Raw genomic sequence first — 24,995 nt, 5'->3', positions numbered from 1 at the left:
GGAAAACGAAACAATCATCAGCATCTTTGTCTGTGTGTGAACGGAACAAACCTAAAAAAATTAAGTTTTTTTTTCTAAAAAAATGTCGCATCAAACATTAACCCTGAGTGACCATTTATAACCATAATCATCATGTAAATGTAAACTTTGAATTTTTTTTGGTGGAAAAATTAATTTCGGATGTTTTTTTTGTGGAAATTACCTGGTTGTAATTACATGATGGTCAGGTGTTCTAGATTTTTTTTTAAAAAAAACTTTTTCGACCAAAAAAATTATTCAATTAACTTAACCATCAAAAAAATATTCAAAATGGTCAAGGTTGAAATGGTCATTCAAATCAAATCAAATCAAAATGAATATTTCAATTCGGCAAAAAAAACTAACCAAACTGAAAAAAGAAAATCAATATCGAAAATGTGATTTTTCAAAATTCAAAATTTCATCAAATGAAAAATGTCATCAACAAAAAAAAACTGGACCAAACAAACAAACAAAGAAAAGAAAAACATATTTTGCAAATGTAATATGGATCCAAAACAGAGTAGCGAAAAATTTTTTCTTCTTTTTTTTTTTGTTTTTCTCCAACTGAATTGAATTGGGCGCTCGCCCAATCTCTTTCTGGAAGAAGAAAAAGTTTTCTCTTTCTCTGTGTGTGTGTGTGTAAATGAATGGTGGGCAACAGAAGTTTGAAAAGAAAACTGGGAAAAGAGAAATTTCCAAAAAAAAACTAGTGGCGTCTGTTTATAGTTGGCGTAAATGAAAGACAATTTTTGCCGATGAAAATGAAAATCCAATGATCATATGGTTATAGTCATTTGTCGTGAATAAGTCCATGTTTCTGGTCAGTTTCAGTTCAAGTCAGTCAGTGTTTTCTTTTTTTATCCGAAAAATTTTGTTTTTTTTTTCGTCATTTTTTTGTGGATCCAATTTTTTTTATCTGCGGTTTTTTTTATTTATTTATTTTGTGGGAAGAAAAGGGTTGTTTTTTCACCCCCTCTCAAAAAATCTGTTCTGTTCAATATCTGTGTTAATTCGAAAAAAAAGAAGTGTTCATTGTTTACACCCACAAACACACCCACTGCGATCAATGTGATTGTCCAATAAAAATCAATCAATCAATTTTTTTTCTACTTTGGGTAAGTAATTTTTTTTTTTTTTTGCTCCAAAATTAAAAATGGGAGTGGTATATGATTGTTTTCCCCAAGTTCTGTTTCCCCCCTCACACATCCATCGACCCACCCACAAACACTTTTATTATCCAATCAAATTATTTATTTAAAATGTTGTTGTTGTTGGTGATATAATAATTTCCCGAAAAACAAAAAAAACAAAAAAAAAAATTATTTTGGTGAATAATTTAAACCATGTAATAACCGACAAAAAAAACTATCATCATCAACTGAAACTGAATATTCTTGCTTAGAATATGATATTACCCGATTTTATTTTCAATAAACTCTCATTTTTTTTTCCAGCAAAAATCATTTTCAAGAATCCATAATTCTTTATGATTGTTTTTTTTTGTTTTTGAAATATAATCTCAATTTCATGAATAAATTTATAATGGAAAATAAATTAATTTCTTTCAGTTTCAGTATTTTTTTTCATTCATTGTAATATTTTTTATTTTTTGCTACCTTTTGATGATGATGATTTATACATGCAAGATGTGTGTGTGTGTGTGTGTGCGTTAGTGTTAATAGTGGCGAAACACACCTACACACCTACACACACAGTGTGAGATTGTTGACCTAAATTCTTGTTGTTTTAGTGTGGATAGGGTGTACTTGAAACAATCGTTTACTTCTTCAATTTCCAAAAAATAAACAAATATATTCTATTTCGACTGAAATCGATAAGATTCATCAAAGATGACCATAATATTTCATCAAAGGTATAGAAATAGTTGTTGAGAAAGGCAAAAAAAAACTAAGAGATAATATGCGATACTTGTAAACTTCTTTTATTATCATCATTTAACACTTTTATTATTCAAGTTTTCATTCATTCATTGTTTTCGGCCATAAAAACACTAAATACACTTCATACTGATTTTTTTTGGGCGTAATGCATATTTTCACTTTCTTGTTTGTTTTCGTTTACTTGAAGATTGTTTTTGATGATAATGGTAATGGCATTTTGTTTGTTTTGTTCTCGCGTTAATCGAATTCAAAGTCCAAATTTCCAATTTACAAATCATATTTGATGATTGTTGATAATAGTATACCACAATCATCATCATCAACCATCATTATCATCTTCAGATTGACCACTGATGATCAAATCATCAGTGGTCAATCCATCATCAATCAAATCATCATTGGTCAATTCGATATTCGATCCAATTTACCGGCTTCTGTCCGGATGATGATCAATATCGATTTTTTCCATTTTTTTTCAATCCGGAAGACTTGAATCACTCCAATAATGATGAGAAACTTTTTTGATTGAAAATTCAACGAAATTCAATCAAATTATCTCAACGGTGATGATATTCACACACAGTTTTTTGTATTTTTGTAAAAAAATTTCAATGTAAACACTAAAACATAAAAATATGAATGAAATGACAACAACACCGACGACAACAACAAAGTATAAATCAATTAAATTTTGCTTGAAAGCTTTTTTTGTTCAACTTGCGGATGTTCTTCGCTGCTCTTGTTGTTGTTGATGACAATAAAATAGAATAGGTCACCGGAGCAAATAGAGATTGTTCGCAGAGAAACTTTTCAGAAACATAACTTTTAAGGAGAAGAAACAAATATCTTCAAAGTCCATTTTGTCCATTTTGTTTTGTTTTGTTTGTTTTTTTTGAAAACTTTTTTTTGTTTTTGGCCAAATTTTTTTTTTTGATTTTTTCAAGTTTTTGATTTATTTTGACAAACAAAACGAAAAAAAAATTCACACTTTTTTCAGTTTTGCTGGCTGTTGATGATAATGACGATTATTATTATCTTTTCTCTCTCTCTCCCTCTCTCTCCCTCTCTCTCTCTCTCTCTCTCTCTCTCTCTCTCTCTCTCTCTCTCTCTTGTCTTTGTTTTCGTAAATCGGATTTTATCCGATTTTCGTCTTGAAACGACCGAACAAACAAAAGTGACGTGCAATAATTTTTTCCAAAAAAAAACTGCCCGGTTCACCTGGATATATGATCTCTGCTACTGCTGTTAGTTTGTTTGTTTGTTTTGGTTATTATATGATTGTGATTGTCAACGATTAAACTCTTAAGCTCCAAGATGATAATCATAATGATGATGATGATGATGGTCGTTTTTTTCCTCCTTCTTTAAATATCAAAATTCATAAGCCAAAATGGCATTGTTTCATTTTTTTTTGTCGTTTCTTTTTTGAAGTGAGTGTGTTTAAAGTGTTCGGTCATACGAGTCAAACAAAACGAAAAAAAAAAAAAAAATAATCATTCAGAGTCAGTTCCTTATTCGCACTGGAAAAACACTACTTTTTTTCGGGAAAAAAAATTTGATCCAAAAAAATGATCATTCGGTTGGTTTGTTTTCCGAAAAGTTTTCTTATCTAAAAAATGATATAATCGGCGCTGGTTGCTGTTGTGTAAGTTTGGTGCAAGAAAAATTTCAAAGAAAGTTACAAGAAAGTTTACGAAAGTCAACAACAAAATGTTGATGGTGTTTACACGAGACAAGTAATCGAAAAAAAAGAAAAAATCAATTAATCAATCGATTATAATCGTGATATTGATCTTTGTTTTTTTCTCTAGACAAAAAACTTTTTTTCGTTGAAATAAACTGTCAATCAATCAATCAATCAATCAATTAGATTTTCGTTCGTATCGATTACGACATACGACGACGACGACTATTATCAATTATCTTTTGTCAGAGAAAAAAATTCTTCGTAACGTCGAAGACGTAAAATCAAAAAAATAATTAAAGATAATCGTATTAGTCGCTGTCGATTTGACATTGACAATGATTGATAAAAGGGCCACACACACATGACATGACACGACCACCAATCTGATGATATTTTTTTTCTATATCATTATGCATGACATTGAAAAAATGCCAAGAATTTTTCCAGAAAACCAAAAAAAATTTCAAGAAAAATTCCTTAATAACACTTGTTGCCCCCAATCAATATTCATGATTCTTTTTCTGTTTTTCTTTTTTTGAAATTCCTGACCTAGATTTCTGACCAGACACGGATAATGTTCATACATTAATTGAATTGAAAAACCACACACACACACTGCCTGTCTATAAAAGTTTTTATTAATCCTGCAGTATTCTATACAGGATTAATTCCTGTTTTTTGGTCAAAATTCAACTGAAGTGAAGTGAAGTGAAGTGATCACCCAGAAAGTCTATTAAAAAATGATCAATAAACAACAACAACAAAATGATGATGATAGTGATAGTGATGATAATGAAAATGGACATCGATCATCTGCATCCGTCGACAACGACGACGCATCTTCTTCAGCCAAATCAATTCAAAATCAATCAGAATCATCATCGATAATGATAATCACGATTTGGCCACCACCACCATGGTCATCTAAATATCAACTGTCAAATGAAGATGATGATTATAAATACAGCAGCTATCTAGTTGATCAGAATCATTTTTATCTGGATGATGATCAACAACAACCAAAACAACAACAAATATTTCATGTCCAACAACCAAAACATAAACGTAGAAAAACAAGTGATAATAATAATAATTTAACCCTGATGTTAACGAAAGTGTTGATTATGATGAATAATAGAACAAACCATTGTGATGATCAACATGATGATAATCGAATTAATGAATTAAATTTTTTACCACGAAAATTATCATCGTTAGATGATGATAATGATCTAAGGCCATATTGTGCGGAAAAATTATTGTCCACTCCAGCAACAACAACAAATGATGGACAACAACAAAAATCACCTTTAATGGTGACATCTTTATCATCATCGATAAATCGGTCATCATCAAATCGACCATTGATAATGTATGATGATGACCATTACCATTATTATCATCAACAACAACAAGCTTTTAGGCCATCTTTTTCTTCATCATCATCATCATCAATGTTATCGTCGATAATGGTTTCATTGATGATGATGTTGGCCATTTTTTGTGATCATCATTGTTCATGTAGTCCATCATCATCATCGACATCATCAACATTATCATCCTTGTTTATTCATTCAAATTCAAATTCAAATCAACCATCAATATCATCTTATCATCATCATCATCATCATAATGGTGGTGGTCAATGTAAGTAGTCAATATTTATTCTTCTTTTTCACCAAACATTCGATTCAAACAATCGATTCAAACAATCGATAGTGATTTGAGTGAGAGCAAGTGAGTTAAAGGAGAGAGAAAGAGATGGACAAAAGAAAAAAAAATTCGACAATCGATTATTGTCACCATCACCCCAAAAGTGGTCAATTATGTCGAAGAAAAAAAAATGACATCCATTTATTTTTCCTGAAAAAATAACCAAACAAAATCGATCGATAATCGATTGATTCTCATTGAATTCAAACTATAACAAATATTCCCTACCTTTTTCTCTATCCTTTGATCAAGTTCAAGGATCATTTCAATTAAAACAAAAAAAAACATTAATTACAGGATTAACAAGCGACCAGAGAGCCGAAATGAACAATAATTCATCAAGCCAAAAAGCCTTAATCTTGATGATGTTAATAAATATTGATCACGTGCAATAAATTTAAAAAATCGAGGTCAATATTTTGCGGGTGTGTTAGTGTGTGTTAACACTGTGTGACGCCCTTTTTTCGATTTGAAATTTTCAAATCGAAAAAAAACAACAGGAATTTTTCATTTCTTGATTTATCAGCATTTCTAAATTTGGAATCTTTGATTTGATTGATTGATTTTTTGCAACTTTTTTTGTGTTTCTGTTTTTTCCCATATCAAATCCTGAATTCCAAAACGAAAAGCGAAAAACAAATAAATTTCAATTCGATTCGAATTGAAAAAAAATTTGTCCAAGCAACCAAAAAAAATCAATATTGATTTCGGTTATTCAAAACAAAATGATGGTCATCATTTTGGATTGTTTTTTGTCTTTGTTTTAAAAAAATTTCTTAAAATCTCTCATCGATCATCATTCATTGTTTACCTGAGGGATGATGATGATCATTATGGTCATCATCATCATCCAGGTAATAATGATGATGGGATTGGCCGAAAAACTATTTCGGGAAAAACAGGATGTGAAAGTAAATATTACCACTTATATGGATCATTTTGATTACGATGATGACGATTGTGTTTTTTCGCCCAAATAATTTGCCCATCTCTCATCTCACTTGCTAAGCATCATTATTTAATGATGACCATTTCTGTTGTTTTTTTAAATCAATTATACGGAGATGCTAATAAACCACACATATCACACACGCACCTACACCTACATTTTCCGTAGTTGTTTGTTGTCGTTTTTTTTTCTTTTTCAAAATTGAATTATATAACCAATTCCGTTAGAAAAAAAAACGAAACAAAGAAAGAAAAACAATATATTTCCCGGATATAATCCCCAAAGGAAATATTTTCGGGAAAATGAAAAAATTCCCATAAATCATCATCATTTTTTTTTTTTTGGTGGAAACAAATGAAAAACATTGTAATTTCAACAACAACATTGTAATTGTTTTTCGTTCGGTTTCTAATTGATTAAATGTGGTCAAAATTTTTTTTTCTAATTAACCCTTAACAACAACAACAACAACAAGTTTTTTTTCATGTCCATTGTATTCATACAACAACAACAACAAAAAATCAGTAGCAAATCAATCAATCAATCAATCAGTAGTTGATCAATAGATTGATCGATCGATTAAACAATAGATGATTAAGTCATTCAATGTTCATCATCATCATGTCGAACAACAACAATAAATTTTCATGCAAACAGCCACAATATTCTTCGATAAAAGAGAGATGTCTTCATTCATTCATTCATTCTTCAAAGATTTTTCAATTTCCAATTCATTCATTTTTTCTGGTTCGATATAAACAATTAAAACTGGATTCAGAGAAAAGTGGATTTTTTTTGTGTGTTAATGATGATCATTCTTTTCGTTGATTAACTGACTGACTGACTGATTGATTTTGATTTTGACTGATTGATTGTTGGAGCCAATTTTAGAATACATTTATTTTCTTTTTTCTCGTCGTTGTCCACATTCATTCATTAACATCTTTTTTTTCTCGCTGATGATGATTTGTCGGATTTCTTCTTTTTTTAAAAAAGAACATCCAAATCACGTTTTACATCTTTTTGATCCGCATCAATATATATTGCTGATAATGATGAAGATGTGGACAAACACATTTCTTTCCATTTCTGTTGTTGGATATAACAATAAAAGATAATGATAATGATGTGATCCTTTTTTTAAAGAAAATAAAAACATACCAGTAACGAATTGAGCCAATTTCAAATGAAAAAAAAACTTTATCACCCCATATATTGTGTTGCTTCGTTAGTTAGTTTAAATTTGAATTTTCGTTCGTTTGCTTGTTAAAAATATAACCCATTCGATGATGATACACAAGATGATAACCCACTTTTGTTGGATCAATCGAAATTGTCACCGTTCACTTCGTTGATAATAGGTTGTTGTTGTTGTTGTTACTGGTTTGTGTGTGTGAAAAAAAAACAACAACAAAAAAATTCCGAAAAACAAATTGGCCAGTCAATCTCTCATCACTAATTTGATAAAATGAAAAGCTAACTCTGGAAAAAAATGATCATTCAATAATCATTGGCTTGTTGCTTTCTCCAACAACAAAAAAGAAAATCTTTTTGGTCAACAGCCAAGTGAACAAGAAAAAATTGTGACAAGATTCACACACGGGCGCGCGAGCTAACAATTTTCAAATGAAAACAACAACGAAAAATCTCATAATACAAAAAAAGCTTACCTGAGTGAAAAAAATGATGATTATGATGATTATAAGGCCAATTTTTTCACTAATTTGACCCTTTTTCTTGTATTTGAGGTTTTTTCCATTACACAAAATGAAATGAATTCAATTTCTTCTTCTTCATCTTCAGTTTCTTAATCTGATGAAAATGAAAATGAATGATTATAATCTCATTATGGTTTTGTTTTTCTCATTACTTACTCATTGTTTTGTTTTTCAAAACAGATCCAAAAACATTTCAATCACTGCCAACATCATCAAATTTAAGATTTGCTTCTTCGGCTTCTTCAGCTGCTGCTGCTGCTTTGGTATCGCCAACTTCATGGACATCATCGTCGACAAGATCTTCAAGACCATATTATCAACGAAAATTTTTTCGTCCATTTCATACGTTACAAACAGGGAGAAATTCCTTGAAATCATCGAATAAAGATAATATTTTTGCAGCAAGTGAACAATCAATAATCCAAAGATCCGCTCATCAACAAAATTCGAATCATTCGACAAAACAATCGATACTATCGATAAATAATACTGCCATTCCATTCGAATCATTTGATGATTCTTTAATTGTTCGATCAATCGACGATGATGACCAGGATTCAATCGATTATAACGATGATAATGATGATGAAATGGATCAAGAATCCGATGATAATGATCAAATGATTAAAATGAATCGTTTAAAATCCGAATCATCAATATTATCGATACGTTTGATTGATCGTATACGTTCATATCCATTTAATGATAATAATGATATGGAATTAAATCATTGTAATCAATTAATTTCATATGATTTAAAATTAAATCAAACATCATCATCATCATTACGACCAATCATGGAACAACGTATTGTAATTGAAACGGAACATTTAGAACTTTATCTACGAATTTATTCATCATCATCAGCAACAACAAATCATCATCAAAAATCATTTGTTCTCGATTCTTCTTCATCATCATTGAATGAATCGATGACCAATGTTGATAATGGTAATGATAATAACGATGGTAATGGTAATGATAATGGTGACGGCAATTGTCGACAAATGCTTCAAACACAATTATTATCAACAAAATCATCGATATTCGATTTATCTACAAATACATTTAACGTTAGCTGCCATCTAGTGTACGGACCTCAATTTCAATGTGTTCTGTAAGTTTTTGTTGGGTTTTTTCCATTTTTGCCATTTCCGAATTTTAATTTTGCTTTTTTAATTTTGATTTGAATTGAATTAGATTTACCTTTACAACTCATCATTTTTCATCAATTTTTCGTCATTCAACAATGTATCAAAAAGAACAATTTTGTGGTATGACTGTTTTGAAATTTGTAAGTTAAATGAATGAATGAAAAACCTTGCTTTCTTTTTCTGTTTGTATTTTGTCTTAATTCGGTTATTTTGATTTTCAATTCGATAGAATTTACTTGATGATCGATGTCAATTAAGTTTGACAGTCAAACAAATTCCTTTGTTTTCGAATAAAAATATTGGTCAACAACGATCATCGATACGAAATGGTCAATTTTATCAATCAATTTCATCATCAATTTGGGAAATACTTCATGATACATTACCAACAATAATGATTAATGAAACATCAACAACAAATGAACAATCTTTTTCAAACAATCCAGGATCGAATATAAATTGTATACGAATGTGCCAAACAAAACCTCATACATCATCATCATCATCATCAAATCATTATAATGAACGAATTATGAATCGTAAAAATCGTTATAAATTGAATCGTAATCAGCTGGAATTATATCCCGAATTAATGGTGATTGAAAATATTCGACCAAAATGTATTATACATTTAGATAATCATAATATAATGAATTCTTCGTCAAATTTTAATACAAATCAAGCTGCAGCAGCAGCAGCTAATAATCATTATTCACTTGCATCATCAATGATGACAGGAAATAATGGTGGTCAATCAATATCATCATCATCATCATCGTCGTCGGGTCAATCACAAATAAATATAGCCGATATTGGAACAAAAAAAACTTGTATTGAATCATCGAAACATGTACTGACACATAATGGTTTAATTATTAATCATCCAACATTGAAATTAATTTTAACACGTCCAAAGAATCAAGAATTTGAACCAATGGAAAAAGAAACGCTCGAACCATTAGAATTTTATCTAAAATTAGAATCAAAAAATTTAGCTTCAAATGCACAATATTTTGATTTAGTTCTTAAGGTTTGTTTTTTTTTTTGAATTTTTGATTCAAAAATTTTAATATTAATCCCTTTTTGATCATTCAATCAATCGACAGAAATATAAATGGTCAGCATCGGTTAGTTTATTGTATCCGGAAATTTATCCGGGTATTTTAACTGGACAAACATCTGTACCGGTTGAATCGGCACATCATCATCAACAACAACAACATAATAATCATCATCATTATGGTCATCATCATGATCGTTTACCAAATGTTTATTTTCGTTTTATTTTTGATAATCTTAAAATTACAAAATGGGGTTATCGTTATTTATTGAAAATAACTTTACGTTCAAATCCAGCTTGTTATACAATCGAAACAACATTTGGTCCATTTAATGTTCGGCCTTCGATTGATTTATCTGAACAAAAATCAATGATTAATGATACCAGCAATAACAACAACGACAGCAGTAACAACAACAACAATGATGTTCATTTTGTATGGACAACTGAAAAATGTCATTCAATTCGTATCAATCTACAAGCATCAATTGTTATCGATCGTAATAATCAACAGGTTATAGGTGGTGGTGGTCATCATCATATACCTGTATCAAGATTTATTGATTATTTATGTAATTTAAATATGGAAAAATTGAATATTTTCCTAATAAATTTTCTAACAAATCGTGCAGCAACAACAGCAACCGATATGATACCACCGGTAATAAAAACACTTGTTGCTATGCAAAATTCAGCTAATCATCGAAATGAACGTCGACAATTGATGGCCACAAGAGAATGGACATTTACCAATGAAAATAATCCACAAAAATTGCTGCATGATTTTATACAGGATAATAATTTTCATATTAATGGTACACAATGTTTACAGATATTATTTCAATCAAAAAATGTTTCGATGTTACATAATTTGGATCGAACATCATCGACGACAGCTACAATCAAGCCATCAACATCGTCGCAATCGAATTCAATTCAAGAACAATTCAACAGATATTATGAAAATTTTGTCCAATTTCAACAACAACAATTACGTCAACGTTTAATCAATATGACATTTATTTATTCGGGTGAATTATTATTGAAAATTAAACAAATCTTTGTTGATGATAAACCATTATACGTGCCACCACCACCACCGCCACCTATTTCACCATCAATTCGTCCTGGTTCAAGAACGAACAAAGTTCATTTTGGTATGGGATTTCATCGTAAAACAACAACAACAAAACAATTGGATTCGAACAAGAAAACAAATTCAACTAATCGTATTGTTGAAAAACGAAAATCCGATGAATCTTTATCATCAACAACAACGTTGTCCACAACTGAAACCGAATATAAAGAAGATGAAGAAGTAGAATATTTAGGTAGTAGTAGTCAAAATGCTCGAGCTACAACCACTATTCGCCCGTTAAAACCACATCGAACTCGTATTAAATCAAATTCAAATAGACATTCATCATCAACAACCGTTGATCCATTTATAGATGATAAAGAAAATGAACAAAATTTTTCCAATAAATCATTGGTTTGGATTTTAATTTTGTTTGTTAATACTTTATTGGTTTTTGGTTTTATCATTTTATTTGCCATTTGTTATTATCGAAGTAAGTATTTTTGTTTTTTTAATTTTATTATTTAACTCTGTGTTTTTTTTTCTGATTCGCACATCGATAGAAATTATACATGATACAACAATAATAAAACAACAACAACAACAAATTGATAAAATGGCTGATGATCAACAAAGTGTTCGTCCTATACATCAAGATGATGTTTTTATGTTGAACAATAAAGATTATAATAATGGTCATCCATTAAGTTCAGGTAGTTCACATGATTCATATCGATCTGGTCAACAACAATCATCACCACATGCTTTTGTTGGTAATGGTCGTTCAATTGAAATGATCTATGAAAAAGCATTAAAAAATCAAGCTTTAAAAGTACAACAAATGAATCGATTTATATCATCAGCATCGAATAAATCACGTTATCCATCACCGGGAATTTCTTCTGGAATTGCACCGGAACCAACAATAACAGGTATAACATCAAGTAGTGGCTTTTGTAGTAGTAATAGTAGTATTAGTAGTCAAAATAGTAGTCTTAGTAGACATAGGAGTAAAAGCCGTATTAGTAATAATAATCATGGTAGACAACCTTTGACTAAAAAAATTATTAATTATAATGGTCATCATCATTCACAATTACAACAACAACAACAACAACGTCGAAACTTTATTAGTTCAAACAAATCAACAATCAATGATAATGGATGGTCATCAACAAGAACAGAAAGAACAGCACCAACAACAACAAACAATGATCGACGTTCCCGACAACGAAACGTTAGTGAAAACGGAGATTACAACAATGGTTCCAACATCACTCATTACTATTACAGAGGAACCAACGATAAAAGAGGACGATTCTAGTTCTGTAAATCAAAATCAGGTCTCATCACCATCTTTATCTGTTGGTATCACTGGCGATGGTAATAAACAGACACTTAATTTGCCCGAAGATCAACGACCAACAATAACAACTTCATCGAAAACTAATCAATCGGAAAAAATTGAAACACCTAAACCGATTGTTGTTGATTATAATGAAGATTGGGAATTAATTCAACCAATTTCACCAACTCCAGTTAACAAAATTAGTGGTGGTGGTAGACATCGACAACGACGACGATCATCATTACGTCCAATGGCAAATGGTCGTTATTCTACTTTATCATTGGCAGCTAATGATCAAAATGATGAAACGAATGAAGATTTATCAACAAATGATTCGGGTGAATCACTTGATCGTAAATATTCATTACGTGGTGATGAAAATGAAGAGGAAAAATATTTCATATACAAAGTAAAAGATGTAAATCTTGTACCGAAAAAAGAATGCGTTGGTAAAGTAATTGTTCCACGTGATATGTTTGGTGATCGTGGACATAATATTACATTGGAAGAATTTCGAAAACTTATACGTCAATCTAGTGATGAAATGTTACGTGAAGCAGCTAGACAACGATTCAAATACCTGGCAGAATCATATCATTTAGTTGCATCAACACAAGAATCTGATACACCTGTACGACAAATTTATCCAACTCAAGGTGTATTTATTAAATTAGATAATGAACCATATCCATGGCGTCGTGAAATTGATACTAGTTGGACAGCTAAATTACAGGCTGAATATGAACGTAAATTTGGACCAATACCATTATCATCATCTCGTCAACAACGTAAACAAAGTTCAGTAAACCAAGCACAGCTAGGACGATTATCAAGAATACAAGAAGAAGAAAATAAAGATCGTAATTGGGAAGAAGAGGAAAAAGAAGATAATCGAAATGTTTGGGATCCTAAACGAATTATTCAACAAGCACAACAACGTCGTCGTAGTAGTATTAATCGTGTTGCACCCTTATCAATGAAAGTTTATGATAATAAAATCAATCCACGAACAAGTGCCTTTCAAACAACAATTAACAATCGTCCAATGGGCAAATATGATTGGTTTCAATCACAGCCAACATTTATATCAACATCAACATTTGATTATCGTTTTGGACAACAACAACAACAACAACGACGAAAACAATCGATGGCCAAAATACGTCATAAAGGTGAACGTAAGTTAATTCTTGTGTAATCATAATTTTATTTGAATTTAATATTAATTCATTTTTTTTGCTGTTTTCAAAATAGGGCCCCCATGGAGATTTTGAACGATTAATGTACGAATTTTTTTTTTTTGTTTTTGTTTTTTTACAGCATCACAACCTCTTTACACATGTATATTTTTATTTCCATTTTTATTATCATCACAATGTACATATCATCATTCATTCATTCATTTTAAATGAACTCACGCAACCATATACATTCAGCTTTTTTATATTATCGCGATTTTTTTCTCTTTTTTTGATTCTACTTTTTTTTGATAATTATATATTAAAAAACAAACAAATAAACAATTTTATTGATTCATGATTTACAAAACTAAAAAAAACTTGAAAGAAAAAACTAAACAAAAATTATTAAAGCAATGAAACGATTGTACGATTGATCGATACATTGTTATTGCTGTTGCTCGATAATCGACCAGATATGACAGCTGAAAGAATCATTGCTGAATATTGATTTGAACCAATTGTTAGATAAAGATTATTATCATTAATCTGATAATGATTGATTTGAGTGATTGGTTTTGGTATACGAAATTTCAATTTTTCTCGAAATAGAATTTTATTACCATCATATCGATATATTTGTACCAAAGATGATGATGATGATATTATTAGATAGGTTAATGATGGATCAGTTTGTATGATATGAATTTGTTGGATTGTTTTGATCATCGTATTCAATTGTTGATAATGATCCAATGATAATAATGTTCCATTATTTGTACGAATCAATTGATATAGTTCAATATTGTTGAATGTATTTGATGATGATGTACCAAACATTTGATTATGGCAATTATTTGATGATTTCGAATAAAGGATTAATAATCGTTCAGGTAATGGTATGATTCGAGTAAAAGAATAATGATCTGATGCAATGGTTGGTCGTAAAACATATGGTTCAAAATGTTCAAAATGATTGTTCCAATAATAAATGGCCATTGTTTGATTTGAACCATCACCACCAATAATAATCGATAATAAAATTGTATCAGAAAATTCATATAGATCATAATGCCAAACTTGTTCAATCAGATTGTTGTTGAGCATTTCACCAAAATAACTTTCATTATATTTGAATAGATGAATTTCACCGGGTTTTGATCGGAGCCATTTTGTCCAACGATAATAAATTAATAAATAATTTTGATTGAAAATTGTAAATAAACGAGCCGAATGAATATGATGACCCATTTTATCAGGTAATCGATACAGATTTTTTTTCAATAAATTTTCATCCAATTGATCGCTTGACATTGATGATAAAAATTCAAATGTATTTAGAAATTGTACATGATATGATCGTTCAACATTAGCAAGTTTATCACACGGTAATGATTTCGAAATAATCAATATTAATAATTGTGGATTTAATGATGATTGAATAGCTTGAATTGAAATATTAAGCCAAAATCTAGTACTATCACGTAATAAACCGGATTGCCGGTCAAGATAATAATAACCGGATCGATGTGAATGACATTCAGCATTTGTATGGATGGATTGATCGTCACCAATTAAATGATCATCATTAGTAATCATTGCAATCATATTATGGCCATCTATTGTAATTGGATAGAAATTATGAATAGCACCGGGTAATGTTTGATGTAAACGAAAATATCTTATATCATTAACGAAATTTGATGTAAAATTTTCACTAATCATTTGTTCATCATAATTCATCTGACGTAATGATCGTTCAACTTGATTACGATAATGACCAATATCATGTTCCATTTGTTGCAAATGTTTTTCAAACATTTGAACAGGTACACCATTTAATGTTTGATTGATACGCATTGTTCCAACTTGAATCGGTTGTTCGAATATTAATTTACCATTAATCATTGATCGATTCTTCGTCATTGCAGTAGTTCGTCGATCAATCCATTGATCACGAATATCACGATAAAGATCAACATTATTAATTAAATTTGTACGAACATTTAAACGACCTTCAATAATTAATGGATCTTTGAAGAATTTTTTACCCGTTATTTGTATTGGATCAGCGCGTTTCGGTAATGAAGATTTAAAAATCAGATCATCAACTGGAATATCATTGATACGATGATAAACAGTAAGGTTACGTATTCGAATAGGATGTTTAAATCGTACAGTAGACAATACTTGGCGTGGATTATTATCATTAATTAGGATGCCATTATGAACGAATCGTGTAACATTAATATGATTAATTAATTGTGCATTTAAATTTCGATGAATTCGAACTTTACGATTAAAATTTGCTTGACTGTTAATCGTTTCATTTGTATAGGTAAGAACAAATTCATCGGGAAATCGTATTCCATTCAAAGTTTCTCGTACTTTAATTGATCTACCAAACGTAATATTACCGGTAAAGATTTTATTTCCATAAATTGATCTTGTATCATTAACGCGAACAACATTTCGAAACAAATCAGTTAAATTGAGACGGTTAAAATGACCATCATCATTTATCAATAATCTACGTCCTTTAGCTTGATCAATATTACCTTGAATTTTTAATGGATTTCGAAATATTTTTCTACCGGTTATTTCTTGTGGTCGATCAATAACAACAGCATCCATTAATAATACGGATAGATTACGTTGATTAATTAGATTATTAATATAAATACGACCAACAGTTATATCTTCAACAAAATGTAATTCACTACGTACAGGTCGTTGACCATCGTCGTTAATCAAATTTGATAAAAAATTATTACGATCATTAATTTTGGATAAAAATCTTGCATTACCACGAATAATTAATTTTGGTAAATGATATTCGCCAGTCAAATTAAACATTACACCATTATGATTATCATTTGATGTTTGTCGTTTGATTGATGTTTCAATCAAATGATCAAAATAACAACGATTAATTAAACCAATAACATGAAGATTTGTGATTTGATAAAGATTTTCAAATATAATATCAGTATTGAATCTGTAAGGAAATAAACAAACAAACAACAACATCGATCAAATTCATGAATTCAAATTCAATGCTTCACTTACATTAATGTTGGTTGATTGAGCCAAACATAATTACGAATTGGAATCTGATTAATACGAACCAAATCGATTGGTAACATAAGATTCATTATCGATAATGGTTTAAGAAAAACATGACGACCAGTAATATTTTGTGAACCATTTATTGATAATTTTTTCAATGTACGACGATTAATATCGATAATATCATAACCATTAATGGTTCCACCATCATCAACGAAAGAAAGATATGTTACATTCCAATTTCCCAATATTGATTCAAGATTACCACCGCCGCCGGCTAAATAAATATGTACAACATCCGAATCTTTTCGTACAACTTGTTCAAAATATGTTCGATCCAAACGATTAATCGTACGAAATTTATCAATATTTTCAAATGTTGCATTCATAAAATACAACGATGAACCGATTGTTTGCGTGGAATTCAATAGGATTGCCCAATACATTAATCGATCAATATAGATACTATCGATAGTACCATTGATTATTTGTATCGATTCAACATCGATACCATCAGGAAAATGTTTATTATATAATTGAATTATTGGATATCCTTGACCGATGGGTTTCTGTATTGAATCCGACCAAAATCGTTCATAATTAACACCATTGATTGTACGATTTATGGTTAAAGCTTTTTTTGGAGAGAAAAAAACATTCACTTATCAAAGAACGAAAGCAAAAAAAGAAACTAACCTTTAACACGAAAATCATGTTCAACAATAACATTCGTAAACCATAATGGACTAGTAATAGTTTGCATCGGTGCATCATCACTTATATCGATAGTACCATTTAAATTATGGCCACTAATTCTACGATCACCAACATACAAGTTACCTTTGATCACTAGATTATGAAATGTTTTTCGACTAGCAATATTTTCATCACCATTCAAATGAACTAAAGATTTAAAATGTTGTCCAATACGTATACCATTCACCGATCCATTCTGGCCAAAATGAATATTTTCAACCGATATTGGTTGTTGAAAATATTTCGAACCCGAAATAATAATATCACTAGTATTATCATTTTGATTGATAAAATCTTCAGGAAATCTTAAATGATTATTCCCACCATAATAATTAAATGTTAAATTTGAAACACTCAAAGGTCCATTATATGTTAATGGAATTGAAAATGTTTGCGGTTTGTTTTGTAACAAAACATTCGATAATTTCTGTCGTACATAAAGCCAATCAAATTGATTAAAATAATTTGTAAACATTGCCTGGCCGATAACAATCTGTTTAGCTATGACCGGTGTACTCATCGATACCATTGTATCCAATTTAAAATAAATATCCGATAAATCAACATTATTTGTTAATGAATTTGGTTGTACATTAACATAACCTTGAACATATAGATCATTATTGAAATATTTTCGACGTAAATAAACTTTATTAGCCATCGATGTTGGTGATGGTCTTCGACGCAACAAAAATTGTTCCGGACGAAAACGATTATTCAATAATTCAATGGTTAAATTTTGAAATTTTGTCGATGTTGATGATTGAAACATTAAAGGTCTGTGATCAAAATGTTTTCGGGTAAAATCTTGATCACCTTTTGTAAGCAAAATATCTTCATTAAGATTTAATCCATTTATTTGACCTTTGACAATCAAATTGCCATTTAAATGGATTGGATTCTGAAATGTTAATGGTGTTTTTATCGTCAACATTTCTAGATTGTTCAACCGACCGGTATTGTTGACAAAATCTTCAAAATTAATCTTTTCATTAATTTGATTCAAAATCGTAAGATTTTTTACCAACAATTTTTCACCACTAAAAATCCAACCATCACCTTGTAATTGCTGCACGGTAATTTCTGGATTTTCTAACCATAAAATTTTCGATAAAAAATTATGAAAATTCCTATTGTTTACATTGGTATCAACAACAATCTGTTCGACCGTCAGATTGGCGAATGTTTTCCGACCACGTATTAATTGTATTGCATATGATCGATCTTGATATAGATCAACCAAACGTACATCATTAATCCGAGTGGCTGTAGTTCCATTAAATAATTCCATTGAATAATAATGATGACGAACATTCGAAGCAATGAATTGTGTTGAAGAATCAATGGTTGTTAACATTGCCCATTTCATTGGTATTCCATTGATTTGTTGAACATTTAAACGATCGATTTGTAAACCATTTGTAAAACGAAATGGAATTTCAATCACCTGATCACCATCAATGGTTAATGATCCATTTGAATATAAATCAAAATTTATATCATTTAGATAGAAATGTGATTCCACTGATGATATCTGTAATGATTCCGTTCGAATTGGATAATAAAATTCAATTGATGATGATATTGATTGATCCGATGATTTTAGCATAACTGTTTGATTAATACGATTTTCCAGATGATCAATACGTGCATCAACACTGTCCAAAAATATAACAACACGATCGCCTTTAGTTATTTTACCTTTAGGTATTCGCAATGAAACTTGTTCCGGAATCAAATGATTAATTTCCATTGTATCAATATCAACATCAACATCAATATATGGTTGTTCGGATGAAATTACTAATAAATTTTCAGATTTTTGTTTCAATGTTTGTACGGTTTGCAAGCCACGATCAATACGTTCACGTAAATCCATTAAACATGTATCAAGGTTATAAATCTGTTCATTTGATTCGGGTTGACGTGATTTTACTCGGGCAAATTGACAATAATATTTTGGTTGATCATCGTCATTGTTATCGGTAACAAATTTTAACCAAACAAAATATTGACGATTCGATGTAAAAATTTCTATCTGATCAAGGTAATTCTGATTCCAATCAATCAATAAATCCAGCTGATTATGTATAAATTTTGAATAAATTTTATAATAAAGATTTAATGATTTTCCATTCGTAGACATTATTAATGGTGGTTGATCCAGAAGTTTTGCTAATGCAAATGATCGTATCCATTTATGATTTGCATATTGGTGACCATAATCATCAACAATTGTATCATAATAAAGCAATGAATTACCATCCCACCAATAAACATCAATATCATTCAATTTTACAAGGAATATAAAATCATTATTACCCGTTAGATGATGTATAGATTGTGGTTCATTATCAAATCGGGTTTGGTTATTTACCGATGATATAAATTGTAAACGATATGATCCATAATGATCATCATCTTTATGGTGATGATCAACATGTTCAATTAATTTGAAAACATTCAGAAAATTATCATTATGACGATGGTCAATCGAGGATCCGGACATCTGATGATTATACGAACAAATTAGATAAATCGATTGATCCATTGTAGCCAATTTTACATGATTTGCATTCAAAATATAATCCGATATTTGCCATGCTATTTTATCGAAAATTTTATCATTTATCAAATGATAAACACTTAATTCAAATTTATAATTAGAATCTTCGGATGATTGTATTAAACTAAGATAGATTTGCGAACGTGAATAATACAAAATATCAAAATCCGGTATACGTTCGAATTTGATTACTTGTTCTTCGATAAAGTTTGTTTGCAAAACGATATTGTTTGCCCATGACGATGATGATGGTTGTTGTACGATAAAATTCAACGAAAGAACCAAAAGAAAATCACCCAAACCAATGGAAAATGGTTGATTTTTATGCCGGAATAGAGCGACAACTTTCAAACGATATTTTTGTCGTCCAGTACGAATTATAAATGATTTTAGTTTGATACATTGATGATCATCAAGATGATCACCACCACCACCACCACCGACAACAAACATGGCTGTTTGTCCAATACGATATTTATCAATGAAAATGACCATTGAATCCGATACAAATTGCCAAACATTTAATTGCTGTGTACGGGAATCTATCGATATTAACAATTGACTATTGTTGACAGGTAAATTTGGTTCCGGTACCGAAATCAAACGTTGATTATCCATCAATTGTAAACGATATTCGTGATCAGGTAAAAGTACATCAAATTTAACATCTGTGTGTGTGATTGAGGGAAAAAATCGAATTAAAATTGAAAAGTTTCAAAGTTTGAAAATTTTAATTACATTCATAATCACCAACAACCGGTCGTTTTTGTTGTATTAATTCAAAATATTGATTTTGTGCTTCAATCAATTTAAAAACTTTTGTTTTAAATAATTGTACATTTTCCAATGATGTTTGTATGAATGGATTAATTAAATCATTGCTTGAATCAACGGTTGATTCATCATAAGAATATTCATATGGAGCCTGGCCATTGATCAGATTCCATGATGATAACACCAGCAACAGTAAAAGATAGCGAAAAATCCGATTGCAAAACATTTGAATTCAAAAAAACATCAAAACGATTCGACAAAAGAAAAGTAAAATTTTGATTTTTGTTTTTCGACTAAATCTGTGACATCGAATTTATAACCTTTGTGTTTTCCAAAAGTGTTTGACCTTTAATAAGTGGGAGGGGTGGATGGATTTCCAAAATTGGATCTTACATTTCATTTCATTTTTCAAATTACCGCGCCATCATTTTTTCAAAAGAGGAATTAAAAAATACGCGGGAAAGCTTTTCTCAATGTGTGTGTGCTTGCTTTGTTGTGCGTGCCAACAAAAATCGCGCCAAATTATTTTGAGCAGAAGAAAAACTGCCGATTTTTGTTCGAATAGCATTGACCGAAGTAAGGTGAACAGACTTTCGAGAGATTGTGGGGTAGTAGCATTGTGATATGCTAAAAATGTTTAGCGCGCGCGCTTTTTCTGGCTTTTGTCCTCCGTGTGTGTTTTACGTGTTTTTCGTGCATTTAATGTTATCGATCATTTAACTCATCATCATCGACGACCACGGCGACTTATTGCCTTTGACCTGAGGACATTTAAATTATCGATACTTTTTTGTTTGTTATCCGTGTGGAATATTATGGAATAATCATTGAATTTTCAACAATTTTTTCGACCAATTTTTCGACTTTTTGATTTGTTTTAACGAAAATAAACCAAAACGAAACGTTTCTGGTGAAACCGCTCTGATCATTTATAATGGACCGAAATGAACAATCATTTGATGATGATAATGTTGGTGATGATGAATTGTCAGCCGATGAAACATTAAATAATCAACCAATTTTAATGAGACGTGTTTGTAAGTTTTTTTTTGTTATAAATTTTTTTTACAAAGTTTTAAATTGAAATGTTTTTTTTACAAAAGTACGAACAAGAAATCTTGAAACAAGTAAACCACCACCAAATTTCGAAGAACAAATCATACGAAAACGTGGCCGTCGTCAATGGGAAAAATTAATACCAAAAACACCACCAAAACGTGCTGTAAAACGATCATTATTGAATGATAGTAATGATTCGACTTCGACCACGATAAGTCCTCGACCTAAACCAAATGAATCACCATTTACAAAATGTTTACGTGGATTAATGAGTCCAATACCAAAAGTAAATAATAACCATGAAGAGTTATCATCATCATCAACAGGAATTATAAATCGTGTTTTAAGATCAAGCGAATCACACAAATCATTTTATTATTCACCAAATCCACCATATAATTTACGTTCAAAAGATTTGAATAGAACAATCAATGATAGTGGTATTGGATTAACGCCTGATTTTCAAGATACATCATCATCAACGTCATCATCTTCATCATCATCAATGGTTAGATCAAATTCTTTACAATCATCATCATCATCATCCAGTATCAAACGTATCAATCGTGTACGGCGAAGATTTGATTTTCTATAACCTATCTTTAAAATACAAAACAAAAATATTTAAACATTATTCATTTATTCAATTCATTTTGATACCTGAAATTTAATTAACGAAACAAAAAAAAATTAATCCATTATTATTATTAGTCACTTTTATAGTGAAATTCTTTTTTTTACGCACAATTATTATCGATAATTAAATTAAATTAATGTAATTTTGATTTTTGATTTCAACGAAATGATAAATGTGATCGATTCCATTGTGATGTTTGAATGTATGCTGTTGTTGAACGTAAATTATTATTACGACTACTATGTTGACTTGATGATGTTGATTGAATTCTGATTGGTGGTAATGATGGTGGCATTGGTGGTATCGGTGGCGGTACCGGTATTTGTTGAGATTTATGTTGATCTCTTCGTATTGGATATGCTAAACCGATTGTTGAACTTTTATCCGAACCACGACTTATTATACTTGGACTAATATATCGACTATGTGAACGTGATGATGATAATTGTGTGCCAGGCAAATTTGATTGATATGAATGGCGATGATGATGAGGATGATGAAAACCCGTATCAACAATAGGATCTACATTGAAATCTAATTGTTGTTGATGATGATGATCAATATTGGTTCCTAATTGAGGATTTTCCACTTGTTGATCAACATGATGCATAAATGTAGCCATAAATGAATCATTTGGTTTTACAAATTGTTGCGATTGTTGTTGCAGTTGAATATTTTGTTGTTGTTGTTTCTGTTCTCGTTCCAATTCATTCAATTGACGTTCCAATTGTTCAATTTCACGATCTTTTTCTTCAATTCTTGATCGAATAGCAGTTCTTTCGGCTAATGATTTTTTCATTTTATCATTCGCTTTCAATAGATATTGTATACTTTGTCGACATCTTTTCATTTGAAAAAGATATACCGAATTCAATGTTTTACTTAGCTGTTGATAATCACGAAAATAGATTGCCATTTCAATGTTCATATGTTTATCGATAATTTTACTTGCACAATTCGTACCACAATTATTACATTCACTTCTTGTCGTTATACATGTTTTACAAAATATTTTACCACATTTAGTAAAATAATAATCACCATTTAATGTTGGTGGATTACCATTTACCAATGCTGATGGATGACAACGATCACAATAGATAATATTTGTTTCGATGTTCATATTCGATTCGAACAATAAGAAAATGAATTTCGAATGTTTCGAACGACAAAAAAAAAACATGACTCGTTCATATAAAACGTTAACAAATAAAAATTTCAAAAAAGGCTCGTTTTTAATTTGAAAAAAAAATTTATTTCCATTTATCAATTTTGCAAGAAATACAAATCAAATATTTTTGTACCGAATTCTTTGTTTGTTAAAATAATGATTATAATGATTGATGATGATGGTTGTCTATTGATTTTTTTTATTTTGTTTTGTTTTGTAAAGGAAAGACAGATGGATTCGATTATTTTGAATGTTTTCTTTTTGTTTTTTGAATTGAACAAGGTGTGTTATGTATGAAAATGATAATATAACACCGGGGTGATGTGATTATGAAAATACAGAAAATGAACCAAAAGAATTTTTGTACAAATCGATTGTTTGGTGGTTTGTCATTGTTTATAAACATCATATCCGTCGATGATGATGAACGAATCATAGAAAAAAAACGAAAACAATCGATATATCGAATCGAACGAAATTTTTTTTAAAATTCATTTCCGATGCTTTTTTTAATTCATTGCTCGCATCCTTCATTATTTTTGTTGTTTTTGTTTTTGTAATTTTGTAAATTTCATCAATCAAATTCAAATCAAACAAAAAAAAATGAATTTATAATAATAATTAATTAATTAATAATTCCTCACCCGAATTACAAACACAAAATAATCAATATTAATAATAATATTAAAATAAATTTAAATCAAATTAAATATAAGTATGTTTGGTGTGTGTTTATGAATATAAATTGAATGTTTGTTTGTTTGTTAAGCAATTATATCGCATATGATAATGATGATAATGAATAATGATTATGGGTGTATTTGATTGATTAAGAAGAAGAAAAAATATATAAAAAAATGAATAATTTTTGTTTTTTGTTTTGTTTTGAGATCATTTTTTTAAATCGGATAAGCTTTTCATTTATAGAGTGGTGGATCAAATGTGTTGATCAAATTTCCACCATTTTCAAATAAAATAAAAAAACCCATCACCTACCATGTATACCATTATTTATATTTATATGTTGTTATTAGTGATAGACCAGAATATATATTAACTAATAAAGGTCATCATTTGCAAAAAAAAATGAAATGAGAAATTCTAAGGTTAGGTTAAAATAGATTTTTGGGGTTTGTTTGATGTTTAGAGTAGACAA

The 24,995-nt window shown here is 29.9% G+C and overlaps 4 protein-coding genes and 1 long non-coding RNA gene across 5 annotated transcripts; 2 read left to right on the top strand and 3 right to left on the bottom strand.

Moving 5' to 3' along the window:
• Positions 1 to 820: 820 nt before the first annotated feature.
• On the top strand, positions 821 to 14,168 carry LOC113797640 (uncharacterized). The gene is made up of 9 exons (XM_075819748.1): positions 821 to 1,136; positions 4,163 to 5,256; positions 8,170 to 9,106; positions 9,190 to 9,283; positions 9,373 to 10,173; positions 10,250 to 11,774; positions 11,845 to 12,213; positions 12,416 to 13,807; positions 13,884 to 14,168. Exons 2-9 carry the CDS (start codon positions 4,350 to 4,352, stop codon positions 13,901 to 13,903), a joined length of 6,045 nt encoding a protein of 2,014 aa, XP_075675863.1. The 5' UTR covers positions 821 to 1,136; positions 4,163 to 4,349; the 3' UTR covers positions 13,904 to 14,168.
• Positions 7,485 to 8,461, bottom strand: LOC142644929 (uncharacterized). Its single transcript, XR_012846137.1, has 3 exons — positions 8,146 to 8,461; positions 7,942 to 8,083; positions 7,485 to 7,651 (listed from the first exon to the last, which is right to left on the bottom strand). It is a non-coding gene; the product is annotated as an uncharacterized LOC142644929 (long non-coding RNA).
• Positions 14,130 to 21,281, bottom strand: LOC113797647 (uncharacterized). Its single transcript, XM_027348061.2, has 4 exons — positions 20,937 to 21,281; positions 17,573 to 20,866; positions 16,877 to 17,510; positions 14,130 to 16,805 (listed from the first exon to the last, which is right to left on the bottom strand). The coding sequence occupies exons 1-4, from the start codon at positions 21,196 to 21,198 to the stop codon at positions 14,216 to 14,218; spliced, it is 6,780 nt and encodes a 2,259-aa protein (XP_027203862.2). The 5' UTR covers positions 21,199 to 21,281; the 3' UTR covers positions 14,130 to 14,215.
• A 193-nt stretch (positions 21,282 to 21,474) lies between these two features.
• Positions 21,475 to 22,814, top strand: LOC113797648 (uncharacterized). The gene is made up of 2 exons (XM_027348062.2): positions 21,475 to 22,009; positions 22,076 to 22,814. The coding sequence occupies exons 1-2, from the start codon at positions 21,907 to 21,909 to the stop codon at positions 22,624 to 22,626; spliced, it is 654 nt and encodes a 217-aa protein (XP_027203863.2). The 5' UTR covers positions 21,475 to 21,906; the 3' UTR covers positions 22,627 to 22,814.
• LOC113797641 (uncharacterized) lies at positions 22,705 to 23,847 on the bottom strand. The gene has a single exon (XM_027348053.2). The coding sequence runs from the start codon at positions 23,789 to 23,791 to the stop codon at positions 22,826 to 22,828; it is 966 nt and encodes a 321-aa protein (XP_027203854.2). The 5' UTR covers positions 23,792 to 23,847; the 3' UTR covers positions 22,705 to 22,825.
• Between the last annotated feature and the right edge of the window lie 1,148 nt (positions 23,848 to 24,995).

The sequence above is a fragment of the Dermatophagoides pteronyssinus genome, unplaced genomic scaffold, assembly GCF_027571235.1.
Source record: "Dermatophagoides pteronyssinus isolate colony J.1.1.1.1 unplaced genomic scaffold, Derpt_VIB-CSIC_2022.12 sq0004, whole genome shotgun sequence".
NCBI lineage: Eukaryota > Metazoa > Arthropoda > Arachnida > Sarcoptiformes > Pyroglyphidae > Dermatophagoides > Dermatophagoides pteronyssinus.
Note: the sequence above shows the minus strand (reverse complement) of the source record. Positions and strands in the feature narration are given on the sequence as shown.